The 26,145-nt window shown below is 45.6% G+C and overlaps 1 protein-coding gene across 2 annotated transcripts in view; it reads left to right on the top strand.

Annotated features, from left to right (window-relative positions):
• Positions 1–26,145, top strand: part of PCDH15 (protocadherin related 15) — a 2,278,876-nt gene that overhangs the window by 1,788,220 nt on the left and 464,511 nt on the right. For both annotated transcript variants that reach the window (XM_063961739.1, XM_063961738.1), the window contains exon 22: positions 11,907–12,023. In XM_063961739.1, coding sequence (XP_063817809.1) covers positions 11,907–12,023 — 117 coding nt within the window. The remainder of the gene's footprint in view (positions 1–11,906; positions 12,024–26,145) is intronic.

Below are 26,145 nucleotides of genomic sequence, written 5' to 3'. Positions count from 1 at the left end.
GCTGCTGGTCAATGTCTCCGCGGAGGAATTGATTATAATTCATTTTAATGAACATCATCTTCTCCACATTTTCTGGATGTAACCTCGTACGCCGATTGCTGACAAGGTGAGCGGCGGCACTAAACACTCTTTCGGAGTACACACTTGTGGGAGGGCAACTTAGGTAGAATAAAGCCAGTTTGTGCAAGGGCCTCCAAATTGCCTCTTTTTCCTGCCAGTATAAGTACGGACTGTGTGACGTGCCTACTTGGATGCGGTCACTCATATAATCCTCCACCATTCTATCAATGTTGAGAGAATCATATGCAGTGACAGTAGACGACATGTCCGTAATCGTTGTCAGGTCCTTCAGTCCGGACCAGATGTCAGCATCAGCAGTCGCTCCAGACTGCCCTGCATCACCGCCAGCGGGTGGGCTCGGAATTCTGAGCCTTTTCCTCGCACCCCCAGTTGCGGGAGAATGTGAAGGAGGAGATGTTGACAGGTCGCGTTCCGCTTGACTTGACAATTTTGTCACCAGCAGGTCTTTGCACCCCAGCAGACTTGTGTCTGCCGGAAAGAGAGATCCAAGGTAGGCTTTAAATCTAGGATCGAGCACGGTGGCCAAAATGTAGTGCTCTGATTTCAACAGATTGACCACCCGTGAATCCTTGTTAAGCGAATTAAGGGCTGCATCCACAAGTCCCACATGCCTAGCGGAATCGCTCCCTTTTAGCTCCTTCTTCAATGCCTCCAGCTTCTTCTGCAAAAGCCTGATGAGGGGAATGACCTGACTCAGGCTGGCAGTGTCTGAACTGACTTCACGTGTGGCAAGTTCAAAGGGCATCAGAACCTTGCACAACGTTGAAATCATTCTCCACTGCACTTGAGACAGGTGCATTCCACCTCCTATATCGTGCTCAATTGTATAGGCTTGAATGGCCTTTTGCTGCTCCTCCAACCTCTGAAGCATATAGAGGGTTGAATTCCACCTCGTTACCACTTCTTGCTTCAGATGATGGCAGGGCAGGTTCAGTAGTTTTTGGTGGTGCTCCAGTCTTCTGTACGTGGTGCCTGTACGCCGAAAGTGTCCCGCAATTTTTCTGGCCACCGACAGCATCTCTTGCACGCCCCTGTCGTTTTTTAAAAAATTCTGCACCACCAAATTCAAGGTATGTGCAAAACATGGGACGTGCTGGAATTTGCCCATATTTAATGCACACACAATATTGCTGGCGTTGTCCGATGCCACAAATCCACAGGAGAATCCAATTGGGGTAAGCCATTCCGCGATGATCTTCCTCAGTTGCCGTAAGAGGTTTTCAGCTGTGTGCGTATTCTGGAAACCGGTGATACAAAGCGTAGCCTGCCTAGGAAAGAGTTGGCGTTTGCGAGATGCTGCTACTGGTGCCGCCGCTGCTGTTCTTGCGGCGGGAGTCCATACATCTACCCAGTGGGCTGTCACAGTCATATAGTCCTGACCCTGCCCTGCTCCACTTGTCCACATGTCCGTGGTTAAGTGGACATTGGGTACAGCTGCATTTTTTAGGACACTGGTGACTCTTTTTCTGAGGTCTGTGTACATTTTCGGTATCGCCTGCCTAGAGAAATGGAACCTAGATGGTATTTGGTACCGGGGACACAGTACCTCCAACAAGTCTCTAGTTGGCTCTGCAGTAATGATGGATACCGGAACCACGTTTCTCACCACCCAGGATGCCAAGGCCTCAGTTATCCGCTTTGCAGTAGGATGACTGCTGTGATATTTCATCTTCCTCGCAAAGGACTGTTGAACAGTCAATTGCTTACTGGAAGTAGTACAAGTGGGCTTACGACTTCCCCTCTGGGGTGACCATCGACTCCCAGCGGCAATAACAGCAGCGCCAGCAGCAGTAGGCGTTACACGCAAGGATGCATCGGAGGAATCCCAGGCAGGAGAGGACTCGTCAGAATTGCCAGTGACATGGCCTGCAGGACTATTGGCATTCCTGGGGAAGGAGGAAATTGACACTGAGGGAGTTGGTGGGGTGGTTTGCGTGAGCTTGGTTACAAGAGGAAGGGATTTACTGGTCAGTGGACTGCTTCCGCTGTCACCCAAAGTTTTTGAACTTGTCACTGACTTATTATGAATGCGCTGCAGGTGACGTATAAGGGAGGATGTTCCGAGGTGGTTAACGTCCTTACCCCTACTTATTACAGCTTGACAAAGGGAACACACGGCTTGACACCTGTTGTCCGCATTTCTGGTGAAATACCTCCACACCGAAGAGCTGATTTTTTTGGTATTTTCACCTGGCATGTCAACGGCCATATTCCTCCCACGGACAACAGGTGTCTCCCCGGGTGCCTGACTTAAACAAACCACCTCACCATCAGAATCCTCCTGGTCAATTTCCTCCCCAGCGCCAGCAACACCCATATCCTCCTCATCCTGGTGTACTTCAACACTGACATCTTCAATCTGACTATCAGGAACTGGACTGCGGGTGCTCCTTCCAGCACTTGCAGGGGGCGTGCAAATGGTGGAAGGCGCATGCTCTTCACGTCCAGTGTTGGGAAGGTCAGGCATCGCAACCGACACAATTGGACTCTCCTTGTGGATTTGGGATTTCGAAGAATGCACAGTTCTTTGCTGTGCTGCTTTTGCCAGCTTGAGTCTTTTCATTTTTCTAGCGAGAGGCTGAGTGCTTCCATCCTCATGTGAAGCTGAACCACTAGCCATGAACATAGGCCAGGGCCTCAGCCGTTCCTTGCCACTCCGTGTGGTAAATGGCATATTGGCAAGTTTACGCTTCTCCTCCGACAATTTTATTTTAGGTTTTGGAGTCCTTTTTTTTCTGATATTTGGTGTTTTGGATTTGACATGCTCTGTACTATGACATTGGGCATCGGCCTTGGCAGACGACGTTGCTGGCATTTCATCGTCTCGGCCATGACTAGTGGCAGCAGCTTCAGCACGAGGTGGAAGTGGATCTTGATCTTTCCCTAATTTTGGAACCTCAACATTTTTGTTCTCCATATTTTAATAGGCACAACTAAAAGGCACCTCAGGTAAACAATGGAGATGGATACTAGTATACAATTATGGACTGCCTGCCGACTGCAGACACAGAGGTAGCCACAGCCGTGAACTACCGTACTGTACTGTGTCTGCAGCTAATATAGACTGGTTGATAAAGAGAAGATGTCTATGTAACTATGTATGTATAAAGAAGACTGAAAAAAATCCACGGTTAGGTGGTATACAATTATGGACGGACTGCCTGCCGAGTGCAGACACAGAGGTAGCCACAGCCGTGAACTACCGTACTGTACTGTGTCTGCAGCTAATATAGACTGGTTGATAAAGAGAAGATGTCTATGTAACTATGTATGTATAAAGAAGAATGAAAAAAAACCACGGTTAGGTGGTATACAATTATGGACGGACTGCCTGCCGAGTGCAGACACAGAGGTAGCCACAGCCGTGAACTACCGTACTGTACTGTGTCTGCAGCTAATATAGACTGGTTGATAAAGAGAAGATGTCTATGTAACTATGTATGTATAAAGAAGAATGAAAAAAATCCACGGTTAGGTGGTATTACAATTATGGACGGACTGCCTGCCGAGTGCAGAGACACAGAGGTAGCCACAGCCGTGAACTACCGTACTGTGTCTGCTGCGACTGGATGATAAATGATATAAAAAATATATATATCACTACTGCAGCCGGACAGGTATATATTATATATTATATAATGACGGACCTGCTGGACACTGTCTGTCAGCAGAATGAGTTTTATTTTTATAGAATAAAAAAAAAAACACACAAGTGAAGTCACACGACGAGTGTTTAACTTTTTCAGGCAATCACAATATAAGTATACTACTAACTATACTGGTGGTCAGTGTGGTCAGGTCACTGGTCAGTCACACTGGCAGTGGCACTCCTGCAGCAAAAGTGTGCACTGTTTAATTTTAATATAATATGTACTCCTGGCTCCTGCTATAACCTATAACTGGCACTGCAGTAGTGCTCCCCAGTCTCCCCCACAATTATAAGCTGTGTGAGCTGAGCAGTCAGACAGATATATAATATATATAGATGATGCAGCACACTGGCCTGAGCCTGAGCAGTGCACACAGATATGGTATGTGACTGACTGAGTCACTGTGTGTATCGCTTTTTTCAGGCAGAGAACGGATATATTAAATAAACTGCACTGTGTGTCTGGTGGTCACTCACTATATAATATATTATGTACTCCTGGCTCCTGCTATAACCTATAACTGGCACTGCAGTAGTGCTCCCCAGTCTCCCCCACAATTATAAGCTGTGTGAGCTGAGCAGTCAGACAGATATATATAATATTATATATAGATAATAGATGATGCAGCACACTGGCCTGAGCCTGAGCAATGCACACAGATATGGTATGTGACTGACTGAGTCACTGTGTGTATCACTTTTTTCAGGCAGAGAACGGATATATTAAATAAACTGCACTGTGTGTCTGGTGGTCACTCACTATATAATATATTATGTACTCCTGGCTCCTGCTATAACCTATAACTGGCACTGCAGTAGTGCTCCCCAGTCTCCCCCACAATTATAAGCTGTGTGAGCTGAGCAGTCAGACAGATATATGTAATATTATATATAGATAATAGATGATGCAGCACACTGGCCTGAGCCTGAGCAGTGCACACAGATATGGTATGTGACTGACTGAGTCACTGTGTGTATCGCTTTTTTCAGGCAGAGAACGGATATATTAAATAAACTGCACTGTGTGTCTGGTGGTCACTCACTATATAATATATTATGTACTCCTGGCTCCTGCTATAACCTATAACTGGCACTGCAGTAGTGCTCCCCAGTCTCCCCCACAATTATAAGCTGTGTGAGCTGAGCAGTCAGACAGATATATATAATATTATATATAGATAATAGATGATGCAGCACACTGGCCTGAGCCTGAGCAGTGCACACAGATATGGTATGTGACTGAGTCACTGTGTGCTGTGTATCGCTTTTTTCAGGCAGAGAACGGATTATAAAGTAAACTGCACTGTCCTCACTAGTAAACTCTCTCCACTCAGTCTCTACACTTCTACAGTAACAGTACTCCTCCTAGTCAGCTCCAGTAAATCTCTCTCAGTCTCTTATAATCTAAATGGAGAGGACGCCAGCCACGTCCTCTCCCTATCAATCTCAATGCACGTGTGAAAATGGCGGCGACGCGCGGCTCCTTATATAGAATCCGAGTCTCGCGATAGAATCCGAGCCTCGCGAGAATCCGACAGCGTCATGATGACGTTCGGGCGCGCTCGGGTTAACCGAGCAAGGCAGGAAGATCCGAGTCGCTCGGACCCGTGAAAAAAAACATGAAGTTCTGGCGGGTTCGGATTCAGAGAAACCGAACCCGCTCATCTCTACTAAAAAGGGTATTATGTTTGGGGAGAAAAAGCAACCAGTGGTTTTTCCCCCATCAGATGAGTTGAATGAAGTGTGTGAAGAAGCGTGGGCTTCCCCCGATAAGAAACTAGTGATTTCTGAAAAGTTACTGATGGCGTACCCTTTCCCGCCAGAGGACAGGTTATGCTGGGAGACATCCCCGAGGGTGGATAAAGCGCTCACACGCTTGTCAAAAAAGGTGGCACTGCCGTCTCAAGATACGGCCGCCTTAAAGGAGCCTGCGGATAGAAAGCAGGAGGCTATCCTGAAGTCTGTATATACACACTCAGGTACTATACTGAGACCTGCTATTGCTTCAGCATGGATGTGCAGTGCTGCAGCAGCGTGGTCTGATTCCCTGTCTGATAACATTGATTCCCTTGACAGGGACACTATATTGCTAACCATAGAGCATATTAAAGACGTAGTCTTATCTATGAGAGATGCACAGAGGGATATTTGCCGGCTGGCATCTAGAATAAATGCAATGTCCATCTCTGCCAGGAGAGTATTATGGACTCGGCAGTGGACAGGTGATGCGGATTCTAAAAGGCACATGGAGGTTTTGCCTTACAAGGGTGAGGAATTGTTTGGGGATGGTATCTCGGACCTCGTTTCCACAGCAACAGCTGGGAAGTCGACATTTTTACCTCAGGTTCCCTCACAGCCTAAGAAAGCACCGTATTATCAGGTACAGTCCTTTCGGCCCCAGAAAGGCAAGCGGGTTAAAGGCGCGTCCTTTCTGCCCAGAGGCAGAGGTAGAGGGAAAAAGCTGCACCATACAGCCAGTTCCCAAGAACAAAAATCCTCCCCTGCTTCCACTAATTCCACCGCATGACACTGGGGCTCCACTGGTGGAGCCAGGTGCGGTGGGGGCCCGTCTCCGGAACTTCAGCGACCGGTGGGTTCGCTTACAGGTGGATCCCTGGGTTCTACAAGTGGTATCTCAGGGATACAAGCTGGAATTCGAGACGTCTCCCCCTCGCCGTTACCTCAAATCAGCCTTGCCAGCTACTCCCCTGGACAGGGAGGTAGTGCTGGCGGCAATTCACAAGCTGTACCTCCAGCAGGTGATAATAAAAGTTCCCCTCCTTCAACAGGGACGGGGTTACTATTCCACAATGTTTGTGGTACCGAAACCAGACGGTTCGGTGAGACCCATTCTAAATTTGAAATCCTTGAACACTTATATAAGGAAGTTATAGTTCAAAATGGAATCGCTCAGGGCGGTTATTGCAAGCCTGGAAGAAGGGGATTACATGGTATCACTGGACATCAAGGATGCTTACCTGCATGTCCCCATTTACCCACCTCACCAGGTGTACCTCCGTTTTGAGGTACAAGACTGCCATTACCAATTCCAGACGTTGCCGTTTGGTCTGTCCACGGCACCGAGGGTGTTTACCAAAGTAATGGCCGAAATGATGAGTTATAATTATCCCATACTTGGACGATCTCCTTATAAAGGCGAGGTCCAGGGAGCAGTTGTTGGTCGAAGTAGCACTATCTCAGGAAGTGCTACAACAGCACGGCTGGATTCTGAATATTCCAAAGTCGCAGCTGGTTCCTACGACGCGTCTGCTGTTCCTGGGTATGATTCTGGACACAGAACAGAAGAAGGTGTTTCTCCCGGAGGAGAAGGCCAAGGAGTTGTCATCTCTGGTCAGAGACCTCCTGAAACCAAAACAGGTGTCGGTGCATCACTGCACGCGAGTCCTGGGAAAGATGGTAGCTTCTTACGAGGCAATTCCATTCGGCAGATTCCATGCAAGGATCTTATAGTGGGATCTGTTAGACAAGTGGTCCGGATCGCATCTTCAGATGCATCGGCTGATCACCCTGTCCCCAAGGGCCAGGGTGTCGCTGCTGTGGTGGCTGCAGAGTTCTCATCTTCTAGAGGGCCGCAGATTCGGCATACAGGACTGGGTCATGGTGACCACGGATGCAAGCCTCCGAGGTTGGGGGGTAGTCACTCGGGGAAGAAACTTCCAAGGACAATGGTCGAGTCAGGAGGCTTCCCTACACATAAATATTCTGGAACTAAGGGCCATTTACAATGCCCTAAGTCAGGCAAGACCACTGCTTCAAAACCAGCCGGTGCTGATTCAGTCAGACAACATCACAGCGGTCGCCCATGTAAACCGACAGGGCGGCACAAGAAGCAGGATGGCGATGGCAGAAGCCACAAGGATTCTCCGATGGGCGGAAAATCACGTGATAGCAATGTCAGCAGTGTTTATTCTGGGAGTCGACAACTGGGAAGCAGACTTCCTCAGCAGGCACGACCTCCACCCGGGAGAGTGGGGACTTCATCCAGAAGTCTTCCAACTGATTGTAAACCGTTGGGAAAGGCCACAGGTGGACATGATGGCGTCCCGCCTAAACAAAAAGCTGAAAAGATATTGCGCCAGCTCAAGGGACCCTCAGGCAATAGCTGTGGACGCTATAGTGACACCGTGGGTGTACCAGTCGGTTTATGTGTTCCCTCCTCTTCCTCTCATACCAAAGGTGCTAAGGATAATAAGAAAGAGAGGAGTAAGAACTATACTCATCATTCCGGATTGGCCAAGACGGACTTGGTACCCGGAACTGCAAGAAATGATCTCAGAGGACCCTTGGCCTCTGCCTCTCAGACAGGACCTGCTACAGCAGGGGCCCTGTCTGTTCCAAGACTTACCGCGGCTGCGTTTGACGGCATGGCGGTTGAACGCCGGATCCTGATGGAAAAGGGCATTCCAGTTGAAGTCATTCCTACGCTGATAAAAGCTAGGAAAGATGTGACAGCAAAGCATTATCACCGCATATGGCAAAAATATGTTGCTTGGTGTGAGGCTATGAAGGCCCCCACAGAAGAATTTCAGCTGGGTCGTTTTCTGCACTTCCTACAGTCAGGACTGACTATGGGCCTAAAATTGGGTTCCATTAAAGTCCAGATTTCGGCCCTGTCTATTTTCTTTCAAAAAAGAACTGGCTTCACTGCCTGAAGTTCAGACGTTTGTTAAGGGAGTGCTGCACATTCAGCCCCCTTTTGTGCCCCCGGTGGCACCTTGGGATCTCAACGTTGTGTTGGATTTCCTAAAATCACATTGGTTTGAGCCACCTCAGACCGTGGAATTAAAATATCTCACGTGGAAAGTGGTCATGCTTTTGGCCTTGGCTTCGGCTAGACGGGTGTCAGAATTGGCGGCTTTGTCCTGTAAAAGCCCCTATCTGATCTTCCATATGGACAGAGCAGAATTGAGGACGCGTCCCCAATTCCTCCCTAAGGTGGTATCAGCGTTTCATTTGAACCAACCTATTGTGGTGCCTGCGGCTACTGGGGACTTGGAGGCCTCCAAGTTGCTGGATGTAGTCCGGGCCCTGAAAATCTATGTTTCCAGGACGGCTAGAGTCATAAAGACTGACTCGCTGTTTATCCTGCATGCACCCAACAAGCTGGGTGCTCCTGCTTCTAAGCAGACTATTGCTCGCTGGATCTGCTCCACGATTCAACTTGCACATTCTGCGGCTGGACTGCCGCATCCTAAATCTGTGAAGGCCCATTCCACGAGGAAGGTGGGCTCTTCTTGGGCGGCTGCCCGAGGGGTCTCGGCTTTACAACTTTGCCGAGCTGCTACCTGGTCGGGATCAAACACGTTTGCAAAATTCTACAAGTTTGATACCCTGGCTGAGGAGGACCTTGAGTTTGCTCATTCGGTGCTGCAGAGTCATCTGCACTCTCCCGCCCGTTTGGGAGCTTTGGTATAATCCCCATGGTCCTTACGGAGTTCCCAGCATCCACTAGGACGTCAGAGAAAATAAGAATTTACTCACCGGTAATTCTATTTCTCGTAGTCCGTAGTGGATACTGGGCGCCCATCCCAAGTGCGGATTGTCTGCAATACTTGTATATAGTTATTGCCTAACTAAAGGGTTATTGTTCTGAGCCATCTGTTCAGTGAGGCTCAGTTGTTATTCATACTGTTAACTGGGTATATTTATCACGAGTTGTACGGTGTGATTGGTGTGGCTGGTATGAGTCTTACCCGGGATTCCAAATCCTTTCCTTGTTGTGTCAGCTCTTCTGGGCACAGTTTCCCTAACTGAGGTCTGGAGGAGGGGCATAGAGGGAGGAGCCAGTGCACACCAGTAGTCCTAATTCTTTCTTAGAGTGCCCAGTCTCCTGCGGAGCCCGTCTATTCCCCATGGTCCTTACGGAGTTCCCAGCATCCACTACGGACTACGAGAAATAGAATTACCGGTGAGTAAATTCTTATTTTCCAGTCACATCTAAAGTGGCATACTGTATTCTCTACACAAAATATCTGAAACAGATGTGTAAATAATTATGCATAATGTGTCTATAGCCTCGAATGTTTTACACCTGTGTTGAGATAAATTGTAATTAGTAGTTGATGTAAAGGGTTGGTTATGTGTGACCATGACCGGTTCTATACCTTGTGGCGCCCAGTGCGAAAGTTTTCACTGGCGCCACCCACTTCAAATCAGTTAGTGCGTGCTGGAGATGTGCGTAGGAAAATAGGGGTGTGGCTTCATAGGGGAGGGCCGTGGCCACAGTTATGCCCCCAGTAGCTGTGCACCCAGATTTGCCCCAAGTAGTTGTGCCCCCCAGTTGATTTGCCCCCATTAGATTTGCCCCCTGTAGCTGTGCCCCCTGTAGCTATGCCCCCAGTAGATTTGCCCCAGTAGTTGTGTCCCCTGTTACTTTGCCCCCAGTAGTTGTGCCCACTGTTGCTGTGCCCCCAGTAGTTGTGCCCCCTGTAGCTGTGCCCCCAGTAGTTGTGCCCCCTGTAATTATGCCCCCAGTAGATTTGCCCCAGTAGTTGTGCCCCCTGTTGCTTTGCCCCCAGTAGTGGTGCCCTCTGTTGCTGTGCCCCCAGTAGTTGTGCCCCCTGTCGCTGTGCCCCTTAGTAGCCACTTACAAACACACACAAAAATAAAATAAAAATACTTACCCTCTTCTGCTTCCCGACCGCAGCTGCTGCTGCGCCTGGCCTCCCGCGGCTCCTCTTTATGGGAGAGACGTCACCACATCTCTCCCATTGCAGCGCCACACAGATACTAGAGGTCAATAATGTCACTGGAGCCGGCTGCAGCGGATGCCCACACAGTCCACGGCGTCTGGGGTGCGGGTAGGTATGCTTGCCTGCACCAAGGACTACTCCTGTGTGTGACCAGCAGTCAGGAGACCACCGGTCACAATACCGACAGCTGTAATCCCGGCTACGAGATGGCCAGCGCGGGGGGGGGGAGCACAACAAAGCTCCCTGCGGGTTCGCTGCGCTCGACACACAGGGGGCTCGGTGGCTCACTCTGCTTGCCACATGTTCTTTTCCCACTCTATGGGTGTCGTGGTCACCCACGAGTGGGAATAGTCCCTGTTGATCAGCATGCCCACTGACGGGATTTTGAGCAGGCGGGATGTAGTAGTCGGTATTGTGAAGACTGACGGTCACATAACTACTTCCCATTGTAGATGCGATAAGATTGCATTGAAAAAGCTTTGAGAACCACTGGCTTTGGTGGCATATAATATCCTCCACCCATATTATTTTCTCATCATCCTCACCCACTGATACAGACTATGGGTGGGATATAATGGCGTCCTAAATTGCCGGAGCTGGCAGATTCTGGACATTTTTTTTAAAAGGCCAAATACTTGCAAGTCATGGGTTTGCCTTGTGAGTGATTGCCCCCTTAAAAAGATGTCCAAGATCGGCCAGCATCCCACACCTCCCATGATCTCGGACGCCATTACATCCTGCCCTATATGCTAATTCTTAAAGGTTTTATTCATGTAAAATGTGTAAAAAACACTTTATTAGTGTGAAATATATATATATATATATATATATATATATATATATAAACAAATTGTGTCTGCCACTCACGCTTAGAAGCAACCAACAGGTCCGGTGCACAACCTCTCAAATGAGTATATGGATCCCAGGTAATGGAGGCACTCAGAAGAAATAACAGACAACACCACCGCCGTTACAGTCTGCATCGGCGGTGGTGTTGTCTGTTATTTCTTCTGAGTGCCTCCATTACCTGGGATCTCTATATATATATATATATATATATATATATATATATATATATATATATATGTATGTATATATGGATGGGGATATTTCTAAATATTCCCATCGATTTACACCATTATTGTATACTCTAATTTGAATAGAGTGTGATGAATCTGCTGATCTGAAAAGTTTATCTTCATATTTTCTGTAAAATTCCTTATGATTGATGTTACATTTAAGCAGTCTTGAGAAAGCTCTATTTTCTCCTGTTGTCCAATGTTACATTGTAGTAATAGGACTGGGAGTGCTGCAGGCTGCCTTTGGTTAATAGGTTTTATGATTATGATAGTACAGGAAGCTGACTGAGCGCCCTTTGAAGATTCCATTACTGTATTGGGTCCATAATCTCATTTCACAACCGCTATGGCAAAAAATAAACAGTTTTTAATTCTGTTTTTCAGGATATGAATGATTATTCGCCTGTATTTAACAAAGCCATCTACTGGGGAATGGTTGCTCCAGATGCTATTAAGGGCACTGTTATTGTAACAGTTACTGCTGAAGATTATGATCCTCCGGTAAGTCAAATAACTCTATTAATATACTTCTACCCAAGTGAGAAATCGCTTTAACTCTCACAAATGACCCAGGTCTTTAAGCATATCAGCTGATTACTAAGAGTCTGCCACAGCAGGGGGCTTCATACATTTTTTATGTTTGCCTATTGCTTGTTTTTATGGCTCAAGCTGCATTTTGCTACTACTGGGCCAACTCAAATAAATGTACAGTATATGTGTAACTACAGCGATTTTGAAAAAGAGGAATTGGCATCTGTGTGTATTGGCTTCATGAGGAATAAACGTGTGTCTGTAAAATTCATAATGTAAGTGGGTAAACAGATAAAAATGAGATAAAATATAATATCTATATTTAAAAAAAATTACATTGTAGGTTCATCAGGGGCCAGCAGACGTTACTTGAACTGGATGCTGTTTATTTGTTATCTTTACTATTGCTGTATTTAAACAAGAGATGTGCGGCGGGCACTTTTCGTATTTTGTGTTTTGGTTTTGGTTCTGGTTCCATGCTCGAGTTTTGGATCTGGATTGGTTTTGCCAAAACCACCCTTTCGTGTTTTTGTTTTGGTTTTGGATCTGGATGATTTTTGGGGAAAAAAACATAAAAACAGTTAAAATAATAGAATTTGGGGGTAATTTTAATCCTATGGTATTATTAACCTCAATGACATTCATTTCCACTAATTTCCAGTATATTCTGAACACCTCACACCTCATAATATTGTTATTAGGCCAAAGTTTGCACCAAGGTGGCTGTATGACTAAGCTAAGCGACACAAGTGTGCGGCACAAACACCTGGCCCATCTACGAGTGGCACTGCAGTGTCAGACAGGATGGCAGATTCAAAAACTAGGCCCCAAACAGCACATCTTGCAAAGAAGAAAAATAGGTGCAATGAGGTAGCTGTATGACTAAGCTAAGCGACACAAGTGTGTGGCACAAAAAACATGGGAAGTGCTTTAATTTGCCCAGATGTAATACACGCACAGTATTGGTGGCACAGGAGAGCGTACCCCTACACCACACACACACGGCAAATCCTGTACAATTAATTTGGATAATAATAACCCTTTTATTTGGAGCTATTATAATAATATGCAGCACAGGCGAGCGTACCCCTACACCACACAGGGCAAACTCTGTAAAAATTACTTGTATAATAATATAAGTAATATATATAAACTTTTTATTTGGAGTAAATAATATACATCACAGGACCTCACCACTGGACTTATGGCAGCACAAGACACCACCACTGGACTGATGCAGCACAAGACAGCACCACTTAACTGGACTTATACGGCAGTACCCCTGGACTTATACGGAAGTACCCCTGGACTTGTACGGCAGTGTCAGACAGGATGGCACTTTAAAAAAACTAGTCTCCAAACAGCACATGATGCAAAGAAGAAAAAGAGGTGCAAGATGGAATTCTCCTTGGGCCCTCCCACCCACCCTTATGTTGTATAAACAGGACATGCACACTTTAACAAACCAATCATTTCAGCGACAGGGTCTGCCACACACTATCACATTGGGCATTAGCCTTGGCAGATTATATTGCTGGCATTTCATTGTCTATGTCATGACTAGTGGCAGCAGATTCAGCACTAGGAGGAAGTGGTTCTTGATTTTTCCCTCTTTTATCCTCCAAATTTCTGTTTTCCATTATTTTTCTGGAGTTATATAATACAATATGCGGCACAGGACAGCGTACCCCTACACTACACAGGGCAAACCCTGTAAAAATTATTTGGATTGAACATTAATAACTTCTTTATTTGGACTAAATAATATACAGCACAGAACAGTACCACTAGACTTATACAGCAGTACCACTGGACTGGATTTATACTGCAGTATCACTGGACTTATACGCCAATACCACTGGAATTATACGGCAGCATCACTGGAATTATACGGCAGTATCACTGGAATTATACAGCAGTACCACTGGACTTATACAGCAATATCACTGGACTGGATTTATATTGCAGTACCACTGGACTTATACAGCAGTACCACTGGAATTATATGGCAGCAACACTGGAATTATATGGCAGTACCACTGGACTGGATTTATACGGCAGTACCACTGGACATATACGGCAGTACCACTGTACTTATATGGCAGTACCACTGGGCTGGATTTATACGGCAGTACCACTGGACATATACGGCAGTACTACTGGACATATACGCCAGTATCACTGGACATATACGGCAGTATCACTGGACTGGATTTATACACCAGTACCACAGGATTTATATGGCAGTACCACTGGATATATGCGGCAGTATCACTGGAATTATATGGCAGTACCACTGGACATATACCGCAGTATCACTAGACTTATACGGCAGTATCATTAGACATTTACAGCAGTATCACTGGAATTATACGGCAGTACCACTGGACTGGATTTATATGGCAGTTCCTCTGGATTTATACGGAAGTCCCACTGGACATATACGGCAGTATCACTGTAATTATATGGCAGTACCACTGGACATATACGGTAGTATCACTGGACATATATGGCAGTATCACTGGATTTATACAGCAGTACCACTGGACATATACTTTAGTATCACTGGAATTATATGGCAGTATCACTGGACATATATGGCAGTATCACTTGACATATACGGCAGTATCACTAGTCTGGATTTATACGGCAGTGCCACTGGACATATACAGCAGTATCACTGGAATTATATGGCAGTACTACTGGATATATATATGGCAGTATCACTGGGCATATACGGCATTATCACTGGACTGTATTTATACGCCAGTACCACTGGATTTCTATGGCAGTACCACTGGACTTATACAGTAGTATCACTGGACTTATACGGCAGTACCACTGGACATATACAGCAGTATCACTGGACTGGACTTACACGGCAGTACCACGTGACATATACGGCAGTATCACTGGACTGAATTTATATACCAGTACTGCTGAATTTATACGGCAGTACCACTGGACATATACAGAAGTATCACTGGAATTATATGGCAGTACCACTGGACATGTACGGCAGTATCACTGGATTTATACGGCAGTACCACTGGACATATACGTCTGTTTCACTGGACTTATAAGGCAGTATCACTGGACTGAATTTATACGCCAGTACCACTGGATTTATATGGCAGTATCACTGGACTTATACGGCATTATCACTGGACATATACGGCAGTATCACTGGACTTATGTGGCAGTACCACTGGACTTATACTGCAGCATGGGGACACCACCGCTGGACTGATGCAGGACAACACAGCACCACTGCAATGGACTGGATTTTTACAGCAGCAGAGGACACCACCACTGTGACTGGACTGATTCAGCATAAGACACTACACTGGACTGAGCAGCACAACACAGCACTGGAATCGCCACCCCCACTTTCCCTCCTGCACAGACTCTGAGGATAGAGATACATTCTCCAATGCCGGAGTGAAAATGGCGGCGACGCCCGGCTCCTTATATGGAATCAAAAACCTGCGAGAATCTGACAGCGGGATGATGACGTTTTGCCTCGTTTTGGTTTCCGAGTCAGACAGGAAAACCCGAACCGGGCTCGGATCTGGGCTCGGGTAGTGAAGTTCAGAGGGGTTCGGTTCTCAGAGAACCGAACCCGCTTATCTCTAATTTAAACCTGTTCTTAGCATTAGTTTATGTCATTTTGTATTAAAAAATGTTTATCCTCTGATCTTGCACCTTACCAAACATTGTGTACATCAGGGCTTTATAGCAAATATCTATGTAACCTAGCCACACCACTACTCAAAACATGGCACTATCTAATTTGTGGTATTTTATGTCCATTGTAAATGTTTTCCTAAAAATACCACAACAAAGTGGTCCGGAGGGCTTTTGTTTATTACTCAGGTTAGTGTTATGCCCATCACATACAGTCCTTCACATACAATGTACTTCCAAATGTTATTTAAGCAGTTCCATGACCATCAACCCACCTCTTTATCGGTTATTTACAATATGCTGTTATATACAGTACTCCCTTGCCCACACTTCCTACCACTGGCGTATCTATAATTGGTGCAGCATGTGGTACACAAGCGCTCCCGGCGGTCCACATCGTATACCCTGCACCCATTTTTTCAATACTTACCCTCCAGAGTCCCATGTCAAATCAATGGGAAAATGATGTGCCGCCCATTTTACTGAGGTTTCATGCATACGCAGTATGAGAATCACTAGGAATATGGCCGTTGAGCCATTTTCTTGGAGACCTGTACATGCACCCTAGTTTCTGAGACAGCCCTAGGGTCTACTAGTGACCCTAGTGCCCAGAGTATATTGCTCTGACTGCTTTCTGTTATCCTGGTCGAACAGGTTGTCCCAAGGTGGGATGATGGCATCATGTGATCAGCTCACAAACTGCTCCAGAGCAACATCTTCTGCCAGTTATGTCCTGCTGTCATCAAGTTTAACATTCACATTATAATAAATAGATGCTATCAGAGGTTTTAGACATGTCCTACTAATAAATGGAAAGCCCATGTAAAAAGGCTTTGCAGTTTCTTTAAATTAAATTGCAGACCTTAGACATATATCTTTCCCGATATTCGTAGGACAGTCCCATTTTCTGAGCACTGTACCATTGTCCCACCAACGACCCGCAGTGCCCCGCATTGGGGGTGCAATTGGGAGGCTCCCTGTTACTCACTGTTCTTCCTAGAGCAGAGCAGTGGTGAATAGATGCTGAGTGCATGCACAGCATCTATTCACAGGAGACAGATGGACTGGGGACATGCTAACAGCTCACAAAGCGCTGGGTATGCTCCCTCAGTGATAAAAGGGGGAGTGGCTTATGATTGTGGCACCCTGCAAAGCTATGTCTCATTTTACTGGGGCCACATCCCCTTTTTGGCAGAAGACCCGGGTTTCTAAACATAAATGTTGGGAGGTATGCATTATGGTTGCCTATGAAATCACATATGGTTCCAGCTAATTAATCCACCATGATTTAGAGTAGTGAAGCTGAAGCAGTTGTCCTGTTTGGAGGTTTCTTAATAACCCTATCCATGGGCTTGGTCAGAGCCGAAACTAGGACTTTTGGACAGTAATTTGACACCACCACCACCACCACCACTACCACCACGACCATCACCATTACCCCCCCCTCCCAAAAAAAATAAATAAATCCCTGTCAGACTAAAATAATCAGATTATCAAAAAATAAAAGAAGGGGTTGGTATTGGACAATATTCCCCTTTGTGCCCCAAATGCCCTGAGTGCCACATGCCCCCCCAGCAGTGTTTTCCACATGCCCCCCTGTGTGTCCCCATACATTGCACTATATTACTGCACTACTGTATATCATAACACTTCATCACTGCACTACATTCCCTACATGCTGCAATACATCACTACACTACATGCCCCTATACAATACTCTATATGCTACACTACATCCCTTTATATGCTACATCACATCAGTGCATTACATGCCCCTATAAACTGCAATGCATTATTACACTAAATACCCAAAATGGTGCACTACATCACTATACTGCATCCCCCTATTAGCTACACCAAATACCCCTATTTGGGAGGCAAAGCGGAGATTGATACTGCTAACTGGGAACACAGTGCCAATAATAAAGTCTGTCTTTAAACTCACCACAAAGCTGCTGTAGTGATACTCATGAGAGTTGAAGGTTGTTTAGGCTCTTAGTTTCCACGGTCAAGTAGATAGCTAGCAAAGTGAGCCTTTGATTTCTGTAACATCGGTGACTGCACCTATTAACAAGCAAAAGCCTGGGGCAGCGTGTTTTCTCAATGGTGTGTAGCATGCAGCTTGTTATCGGTTGGTGCTGTGCAGGCAGCCGGGATCATAGGCTGCTGAAAGACACAGCACCAACAGCTCACTTCTATAGCTTGCACGGTGCACCGCACGCTAGTCACAGCATGGCAAAGAAGAGAGTTTAAGGCAGTAGCCGGCATAGGAGAGATCCCAGGTACTGGAGCTCACCCGCACAGCGTCTGAGCCAACTGCGGGCAGACTGGTGGGTCAGAGAAGCTGCCCCGGGAGCCATCTTTTGTCTCACTTGAGCAGCAAAGCACTGCCGGTAAAAAACAAACAAAAAACCCCTGTTCCTCTGTAACTCCTCGTAACCCCCACAAATCCTGGCCCCTTAGCCCCCCCCCCTCCCGCCAGTTGCGGCCCTGGCTTGGTTTCATATGTTATATGTCCTTATTAGCTATGCATGCTTGCACCATTACTAGTGCAAGAGATCCAACTGAAAGCAGGCATGACCTCAATTCTGCATAGCATGCTATTCTGTCTACACACCCTTGCTAAATTGCCTATGTGGAAACGCAGTTAGGCCCCTGCAACCACAAGTGGAGATGTGACTAAGTTGCATATGACTTAGAATCAATCTTAGGGGTGTATTTACTAAAAGTAGATTTGGGTCAATGTTGATCTATTGTCGGTCAATTTTGTGTTTAAGGGTCTAAATCCCAAATTTACTAACATATGATTTTGCCATCCTTTTTAAAAAAAATACTGTATGTCAAAAATAATCTGTTAGTAAATGTGGGATTTAGGGGTATAATTACTAAAAATCGATCTGGGTCGATTTTTGGTTGATTTTTTATTCCACCTTTACTAACAGATTTTTGACATTTTTTGATAACAATGTCAAAAATCATCTGTTTGTAAATGTGTGATTTAGACCCTGAAACACAAAATCGATAAAAAAAAATTCAAACATCGTCCACAAATCTACCCAAGTCGACTTTTAGTAAATATACCACCCAGGTGTGTGTGCTCGTATATGAAGCGTGCACAATGCACAAACATGCAAGACAAATTGTGCTTTAAACACTCATTTGACCCTTAGATCTATAGCAACGCTGGTGTGTCTCCAGCAGGATACCATTGGGCAGTTTTATTAAAGGCCAAATTGTCCTATTGCTGGCAAAAATTGTGTTTTTTCTTTGGCCATTACAGGAAAGGTATTGTCAGGGGAGGCAGGGGAGCGCCATTAATGATTAAAATAATACATAAGTATCTGCTTCATATTATTTTAAGCATTTTGACTTTTAAATTGACTTTGGGAGGTACCAATAGTGGTGCCTCCCGTAATCAATGGGACAGGGGACAAAGAGGGGGGCGAGTCCAAGCTGCGGGCTGTAAAAGCACGTTGGAAATAAATGAAGAAGTGGCACCCATGAAAGCACGCCCCTGTCAGTGAGGAGGGATGTGATTGGACAGCGGATCCGTCACTGGATCCGCTGTCAATCATCACTGGGTGGGTGCGGGCATATGCGGCGGTGGCAGCCGTGCAGATGTTGGTGGCGACGGTGCGGGCATAGCCACTCTGCGGGCATTAACAGCGGTGGAGGTGCGGGCCTTAGCGGCAGGTCTGGATCTGAGAGGATCCAGTCCCTGCCTGTAATTCCCAATTTTGAGTTTGGCAATGGTGCCAATTTCAAAAATGGCACTGAGGCACCATTTTTGAAATTCAAGGTGGCCGCCGCAAACCAATCACGGCTCGCTGCATCATCACTCCTCCTCCTCTGGCATACTTATAAGTCAGCGCTAGGGAGCGGCTGTCAGTCCGACAGCTAAGGAGGAGTAGAGAAGAGCTCCTGAAGCCAGAAGACTCCGTGGAAGTCCTGGATGGGCAGCGACCATGCAAAAGAGCTTAACAGCCGCCGCCCACCCAGGTGAAGACAGAAGAGGCTGGGAAGCCCTGGGGAGGCGGTGGCCCCCAGGTGAAGACAGAAGACTTGAAAAGTCCTGGGGAGTCGGTGGTCATGCAATAGAGCTTGCCAAAGGCTGCCTCACCCAGGTGGACCTTGTACAATAATCTTTTTATTTTTAAATGTGCTGTATATTTATTTTTATATTTTCTTTACAGGAGGACTACAGGTGCCAGCAGGCACTTTAAGTCCGGGCATGCTGGCACTTGTGGTTCTACAAGTGCCGGCATGCTGGGGCAGGCTTGCTGGGACCTGTAGGCCGCCTGTAAAGAACAATATTAGCATGGCATGAACCCCGCACCCACCGCCACCAGGGGTGTGGGGCATAGTACTGGGCTGTCAGCCCAGTGATGGTTGTTGCTCATTCAATTTTTATGGGGTACCCACTTTCCCAGGAATTTCAGCCCTGGGCTGACTGGTTTTGGGGGGGGGGGTTAATGTTCAGCCTTTTTTTTAACTGGGGGGTGGGGGGCTAGTTAATCATCTTGTGCCTCCCCAGCCACAGACCTCACCGCACGTCACTGGTAATGTCATCACAGAAAAAATTGTTATCATTAGCGATAATCCTAATGGTGTTAAGATTCACTGGCGGTACTTTAATTATGCATGGGAAAACCTATTTAAAATGTAAATCTGCAAGACTACCCCAGCAAGTTAACTTTTACCGCACCACCGCACTGAGCTGATCGCAATCTAGGAGTAGGTCTGGAGCTACTCAGAAACTGCAAGAAAATAGTTATTAGCAGTTCTGCTAATCTTTCGTTCACTATTCTGCTAAGCTAAGATACACTCCCAGAGGGCGGTGGCCTAGCGTGTGCAATTCTGCTAAAAGCAGCTAGCGAGCGAACAACTCGGAATGAGGGCCACTGTACAATGGCCCTCATTCCGAGTTGTTCGCACGCTAGCTGCTTTTAGCAGCATTGCACACGCTAGGCCGCCGCCCTCTGGGAGTGTGTCTTAGCTTAGCAGAAGTGCGAACGAAAGGTTAGCAGAATTACTACAAAAAAATGTCATTCCGTTTCTGAGTAGCACCAGACCTACTCCTATCTTGCGATCACTGCAGTCAGTTTGGTTCCTGATTTGACGTCACAAACACGCCCTGCGTTTGGCCAGCCACTCCCCCGTTTCTCCAGTCACTCCTGCATTTTTCCTGGCACGCCTGCGTTTTTTAGCACACTCCCTGAAAATGCAGAGTTGCCGCCCAGAAACACCCACTTCCTGTCAATCACTCACCGATCAGTAGAGCGACTGAAAAGCGTTGCTCGGACCTGTGTAAAATTGCACAGTTTTGTGTGAAAATACTTAGCGCGTGCGCCCTGCGGCCCATACGCATGCGCAGAATCGCCCATTTTTAGCCTGATCGCTATTCTGCTAAAAACGGCAGCGAGCAAACAACTCGGAAAGACCACCAATGTTCTTGTCATAAATGTATGTAATAACTTATTATTGATGATGACTTATTGCTGCGTTCAGGGTTTTGTAATAAATACTATTTTATTTTGTAAAATGAGCTGCTTATTTTTCTGCTGTCTAACCATTGTAGTATGCTAAAACCTGCATTATTTGACATTTTGCTGTATACTACGTGTGTTGTTGTAATGCTAAATCACATACTTTCTGTGCGTGTTTGCTTCTTTTTAGTGATTTTCATAATATGCGGGTTGTCTTTGAGTGTAACATCTTAGTAATTGCAGGAAATAATACATATTCATATTTGTAAGTAAAGCAAAAATGCAAGCAACTGGGCAAAACCAGGTTCTACTGCAGGTGGGGGAGATGTAACATGTGCTTAATTACAAACATGAATCAGGCTCACAGTACCTTCTTTATTACCTGTAAAATCTGCTGTACATATGCTGACTTGATGGGGTAATTGAGCAAAGTTTAAAAAAGTTTTGCCTTTAGGAATCCAGCATAAAGAATAAAGTTTCAAAAACAGTTGTCGCCATGACTATGAAGAAGTTAATACTGTTTCTTTCACTGGGATTTGCATTAAATATCCATTCATATCTGTAGTGGAAGCAATACAAATGTGTTCATTTTGAATGACAACTGTAATACTGTTGTAAAGTAGGTACCTACTATGTAACATTTATTGCTGCAATAAATCTGAATATATTATACCCTTGTGGTCAGGGCCGATGCAAGATCTCTTTGCACCCTGAGCAAAGCTTCTGCCTAGTGTACCCTGCAATCCCCACCACCACCACCTCTCAGAGAGGAGATGCATTTGGCCACTAGGTGGGCTGGGGTGAATTGCATCATTACAGATACAAAGAAAAGGGACAACACTCAAGGACTTTTGAAGTGGAAAAGCATATTGTAAACAAAGTCACAAAATTTGGTTTGTTCACAATATACTTTCACTTTCGAAAGCTTGAGTGACGACCGTTCCTACTGACTATAGTATGTACACAGACTAGCCAGCATGTTAGGGATTGTATTGGACAGAGGCCAATTGCAAATTTTTGCTACGTGGTGGGATTTTAGTAGAGATGTGCGGAGGGCACGTTTCGTGTTTTGTGTTTTGGTTCTAATTCCACTTTCGTGTTTTGGCTTGGTTTTGCCAAAACCTCCCTTTCGTGTTTTGATTTTGGTTTTGGATCTGGATGATTTTTGAAAAAAACATAAAAACAGCTAAAATCACATAATTTGGGGGTAATTTTGCCCCTACGGTATTATTAACCTCAATAACATTAATTTCCACTCATTTCTAGTCTATTCTGAACACCTCACACATCACAATATTGTTTTTAGGCCTAAAAGTTGCACCAAGGTGGCTGTATGACCAAGCTAAGCGACACAAGTGTGCGGCACAAACACCTGGCCCATCTAGGCGTGGCACTGCAGTGTCAGACAGGATGGCATTTTTCAAAAACTAGGCCCCAAACAGCACCTCATGCACAGATGTAGAAGAGGTGCAATGAGGTCGCTGTATGACTAGCCAAGCGACACAAACAATTGGCCCATCTAGGAGTGGCACTGAAGTGGCAGACAGGAGGGCAGATAACAAAAAAGGCCCCAAACTGCACGTGGTGCAAAGAAGAAAAAAAGGTGCACCGAGGTTGTTGTATGACTAAGCTAAGCGACACAATCGCCTGGCCCATCTAGTAGTGTCACACAGTGGATGAATGTCGAGAGTGGGCCGCAATTGTTCGGTTCACTGACAGCATCTCCAGCACGCCCCTGTCATTTAAATAAAATTCTGCAATTGGTGGACTTATATGGCAGTACCCCAGGACTAATACAGCAGTACCCCTGGACTCATACGGCAGTGTCAGACAGGATGGCACTTTTCAAAAACTAAGCCCCAAACAGCACCTCATGCAAAGATGTCGAAGAGGTGCAATGAGGTAGCTGTATGACTAAGCCAAGCAACACAAACAATTCCAACTGAAATTATACATCCAAATCACTGGAATTATATAACCAAATCACTGGAATTATACTGCAAAATCACTGTAATTATACGTCCAAATCACTGGAATTAATTGGCAAAATCACTGTAATTAATAATTATATGTCCAAATCACTGGAATTAAATGGCAAAATCTCGCTATTGCCTGCCTAGTGAAGTGGAATCTAGATGGGATTTGGTACCGGGGACACAATATCTCCATCAATTGTCTAAATCCCACTGCACTATTGGCGGATACCGGATGCACGTCTAACACCAACATAAGTGTCAAGGCCTCAATTATGAGGGCTTCCATCGTCATGTGAAGCAGAACCACTAGTCATGAACATAGGCCAGGGCCTCAGCCGTTCTTTTCTACTCCGTGTCGTAAATGGCATATTGGCAAGTTTACGTTTCTCAAACGACCATTTAAATTTCTTTTTTTGGGTCTTTTTACTGAACTTTGGCTTTTTGGATTTTACATGCTCTCTACTATCACAATGGGCATCGGCCTTGGCAGACAACGTTGATTTCATTGTCTATGTCATGGCTAGTGGCAGCAGCTTCAGCACTAGGAGGAAGTAGTTCTTGATCTTTCCCTCTTTTATCCTCCAAATGTTTGTTCTCCATTATTTTTCTGGAGTTATATAACACAAGATGCGGCACATGAGAGCGTACCCCTACACCTCACAGGGCAAACCCTGTAAAAATGATTTGGAATAAATATTAATAACCCCTTTATTTGGAGTAAATAATATACAGCACAGGACAGCACCACTGAATTTATATGGCAGCACCACTGGACTGGATTTATACGGAATTATATGGATTTATATGGAATTATACGGCAGGATAACTGTAATTATACGGCAGTATCACGGGAATTATACGGCAATATCACAGGAATTATACGCCAGTATCACGGGAATTATACGCCAGTATTCCGAGAATTCTATGGCAATATCACAGGAATTATACGGCAATATCACAGGAATTATACGCCTGTATCACGGGAATTATACGCCAGTATTCCGAGAATTATACGGCAATGTCACAAGAATTATACGCCAGTATCACGGGAATTATACGCCAGTATCATGGGAATTATATGGCAGTAACACTGGATATACAGCAGCAGAGGACACCACAACTGTGACTGGTCACTGGACTGATGCTGCACAAGACACTGACTACACTGGACAGGACAGCACAACACAGCACCACTTTATACAGCATAGGCAAACACAGGGGGGTTTCCGGTTGCCCAGAAACCCCCCTACTCTTGGAATGTGGCTCAAATTATGACAACAATAGCAATGGTATATATTACGAATACTAGAGCGGCCACCACATCATACACTTTATGGGACCCAGCAGAGCTGCTGCACATTCCCAGTGGTAGCAGCTTCTTCTACCAAGTTTGCTGTGTGTGTGGATCTGAGTTTTCATGCAGTGCACTGGACCTGAGAGTAGCTACCAGGAACAAGAGACAGGAGCCTTACCATGGGGTGGGAGAATGTGTGCTTAGAAAATGCAGTACTGGTTCTATTATATTTGTGTATATATTTATTATGGTATGTTTAACCTTTTCCCGACCACTTATCTTATTATATTATTTAAATGTTTTATACAGCCTGTACCCTAGACCATGGTTTCTCAAACTTGGTCACAGGACCCCACACAGTTCATGTTTACCAGGTCACCAGGCAGGTGCAAAGTGTCTCATCAACTGTCACATTAAAAAAAAAATCCACAGGTGTCCTTGAAAATGAACTGTGTGGGGTCCTGGGGACAGAGTTTAAGAACCTATGCCCTAGACCATCTATAGTGTTAAATATTAATACTGTGTATTCCATACATTGCCCAGTGTATAAAAAAAACAATGTTATGGGTCAAGGGTCATTACTAGGTTCCTATACTGCTTCCCCAGACTCATGCACTTGCTCCAATGTTCCACAGAGTGGGAGATTGTGGACTGTATTTAGAAACCCCCCTCTAGAAATCCTGCGTTTGCCACTGTACAGCTACACTCGATATATGGCAGCAGAGGACACCAACACTGTGACTGGCTGGACTGATGCAGCACAATACACTGACTACACTGGACTGGACTGAGCAGCACAACACAGCACAAGACTTGAGAACCGAACCCGCTCATCTCTAGATTTTAGACAAAATATATATGTATATATATATCCAGCAGTAAAGATGGCACTCAGAGACTTATAGCGGTGAAAAAGACATCTGTATTAGATGTTGATACATCAAACGTTTTCGGAGCTACTGCCCCGTCCTCAGGACAACATCTACAGCACTGAACAAACACAAAACACTTACATAAATACCCTTACCTGTCCCTCGATTCCCGCTCCGTCCAGCGCTCAAACTGCACGCCCGCCGGAAGTACCAGCTGCTGTACTTCCTGGTGCGCGGCCTCCGTTATTATGGATACCGCTATGAGTGCGTTCCACAGCCAGCTTCCTGCGCTCCATTAGGCCAGCAGAGGATCCCGATGTGGCTGCAGCACGAGAACTGCAGGGAAGAGGAACAATAACAAGACAACTTTAAAAGCACATAACATCAACAAAGATATTCAGAGGCTAAACACAGGGTCAAGTGTAGATAATGTTAACTATCAATGTCACAAGAAAATTTAAGCTATATGGTCACAGTGACTGTAATGTATCAAAGCATACTATTCCAATTGATCTTTTCATTTAACCCCATAGGATTCGTAGTGCCCAAGCGGATGATCCAACGGGATTCTTTTAACAACAATTGTTTAGCCCGGTCCCCACCCCGAAGGGAAACTGGCACATGATCAATGATGTAATATTTTAAATCATCTAATGAATGACCTGCCATCTTGAAGTGTCGGGATACCGGCTGGTCAATATCTTTCCCGTTCAAGGTCATATTAATTGCCGACCTATGGGCATTCATCCTCTCCCTAAACTTGCGGGTGGTCTGGCC

The sequence above is a fragment of the Pseudophryne corroboree genome, chromosome 3, assembly GCF_028390025.1.
Source record: "Pseudophryne corroboree isolate aPseCor3 chromosome 3, aPseCor3.hap2, whole genome shotgun sequence".
Classification (NCBI taxonomy): Eukaryota; Metazoa; Chordata; class Amphibia; order Anura; family Myobatrachidae; genus Pseudophryne; species Pseudophryne corroboree.
The sequence above is the reverse complement of the archived record's forward strand: the minus strand, read 5'-3'. Positions and strand labels throughout refer to the sequence as shown.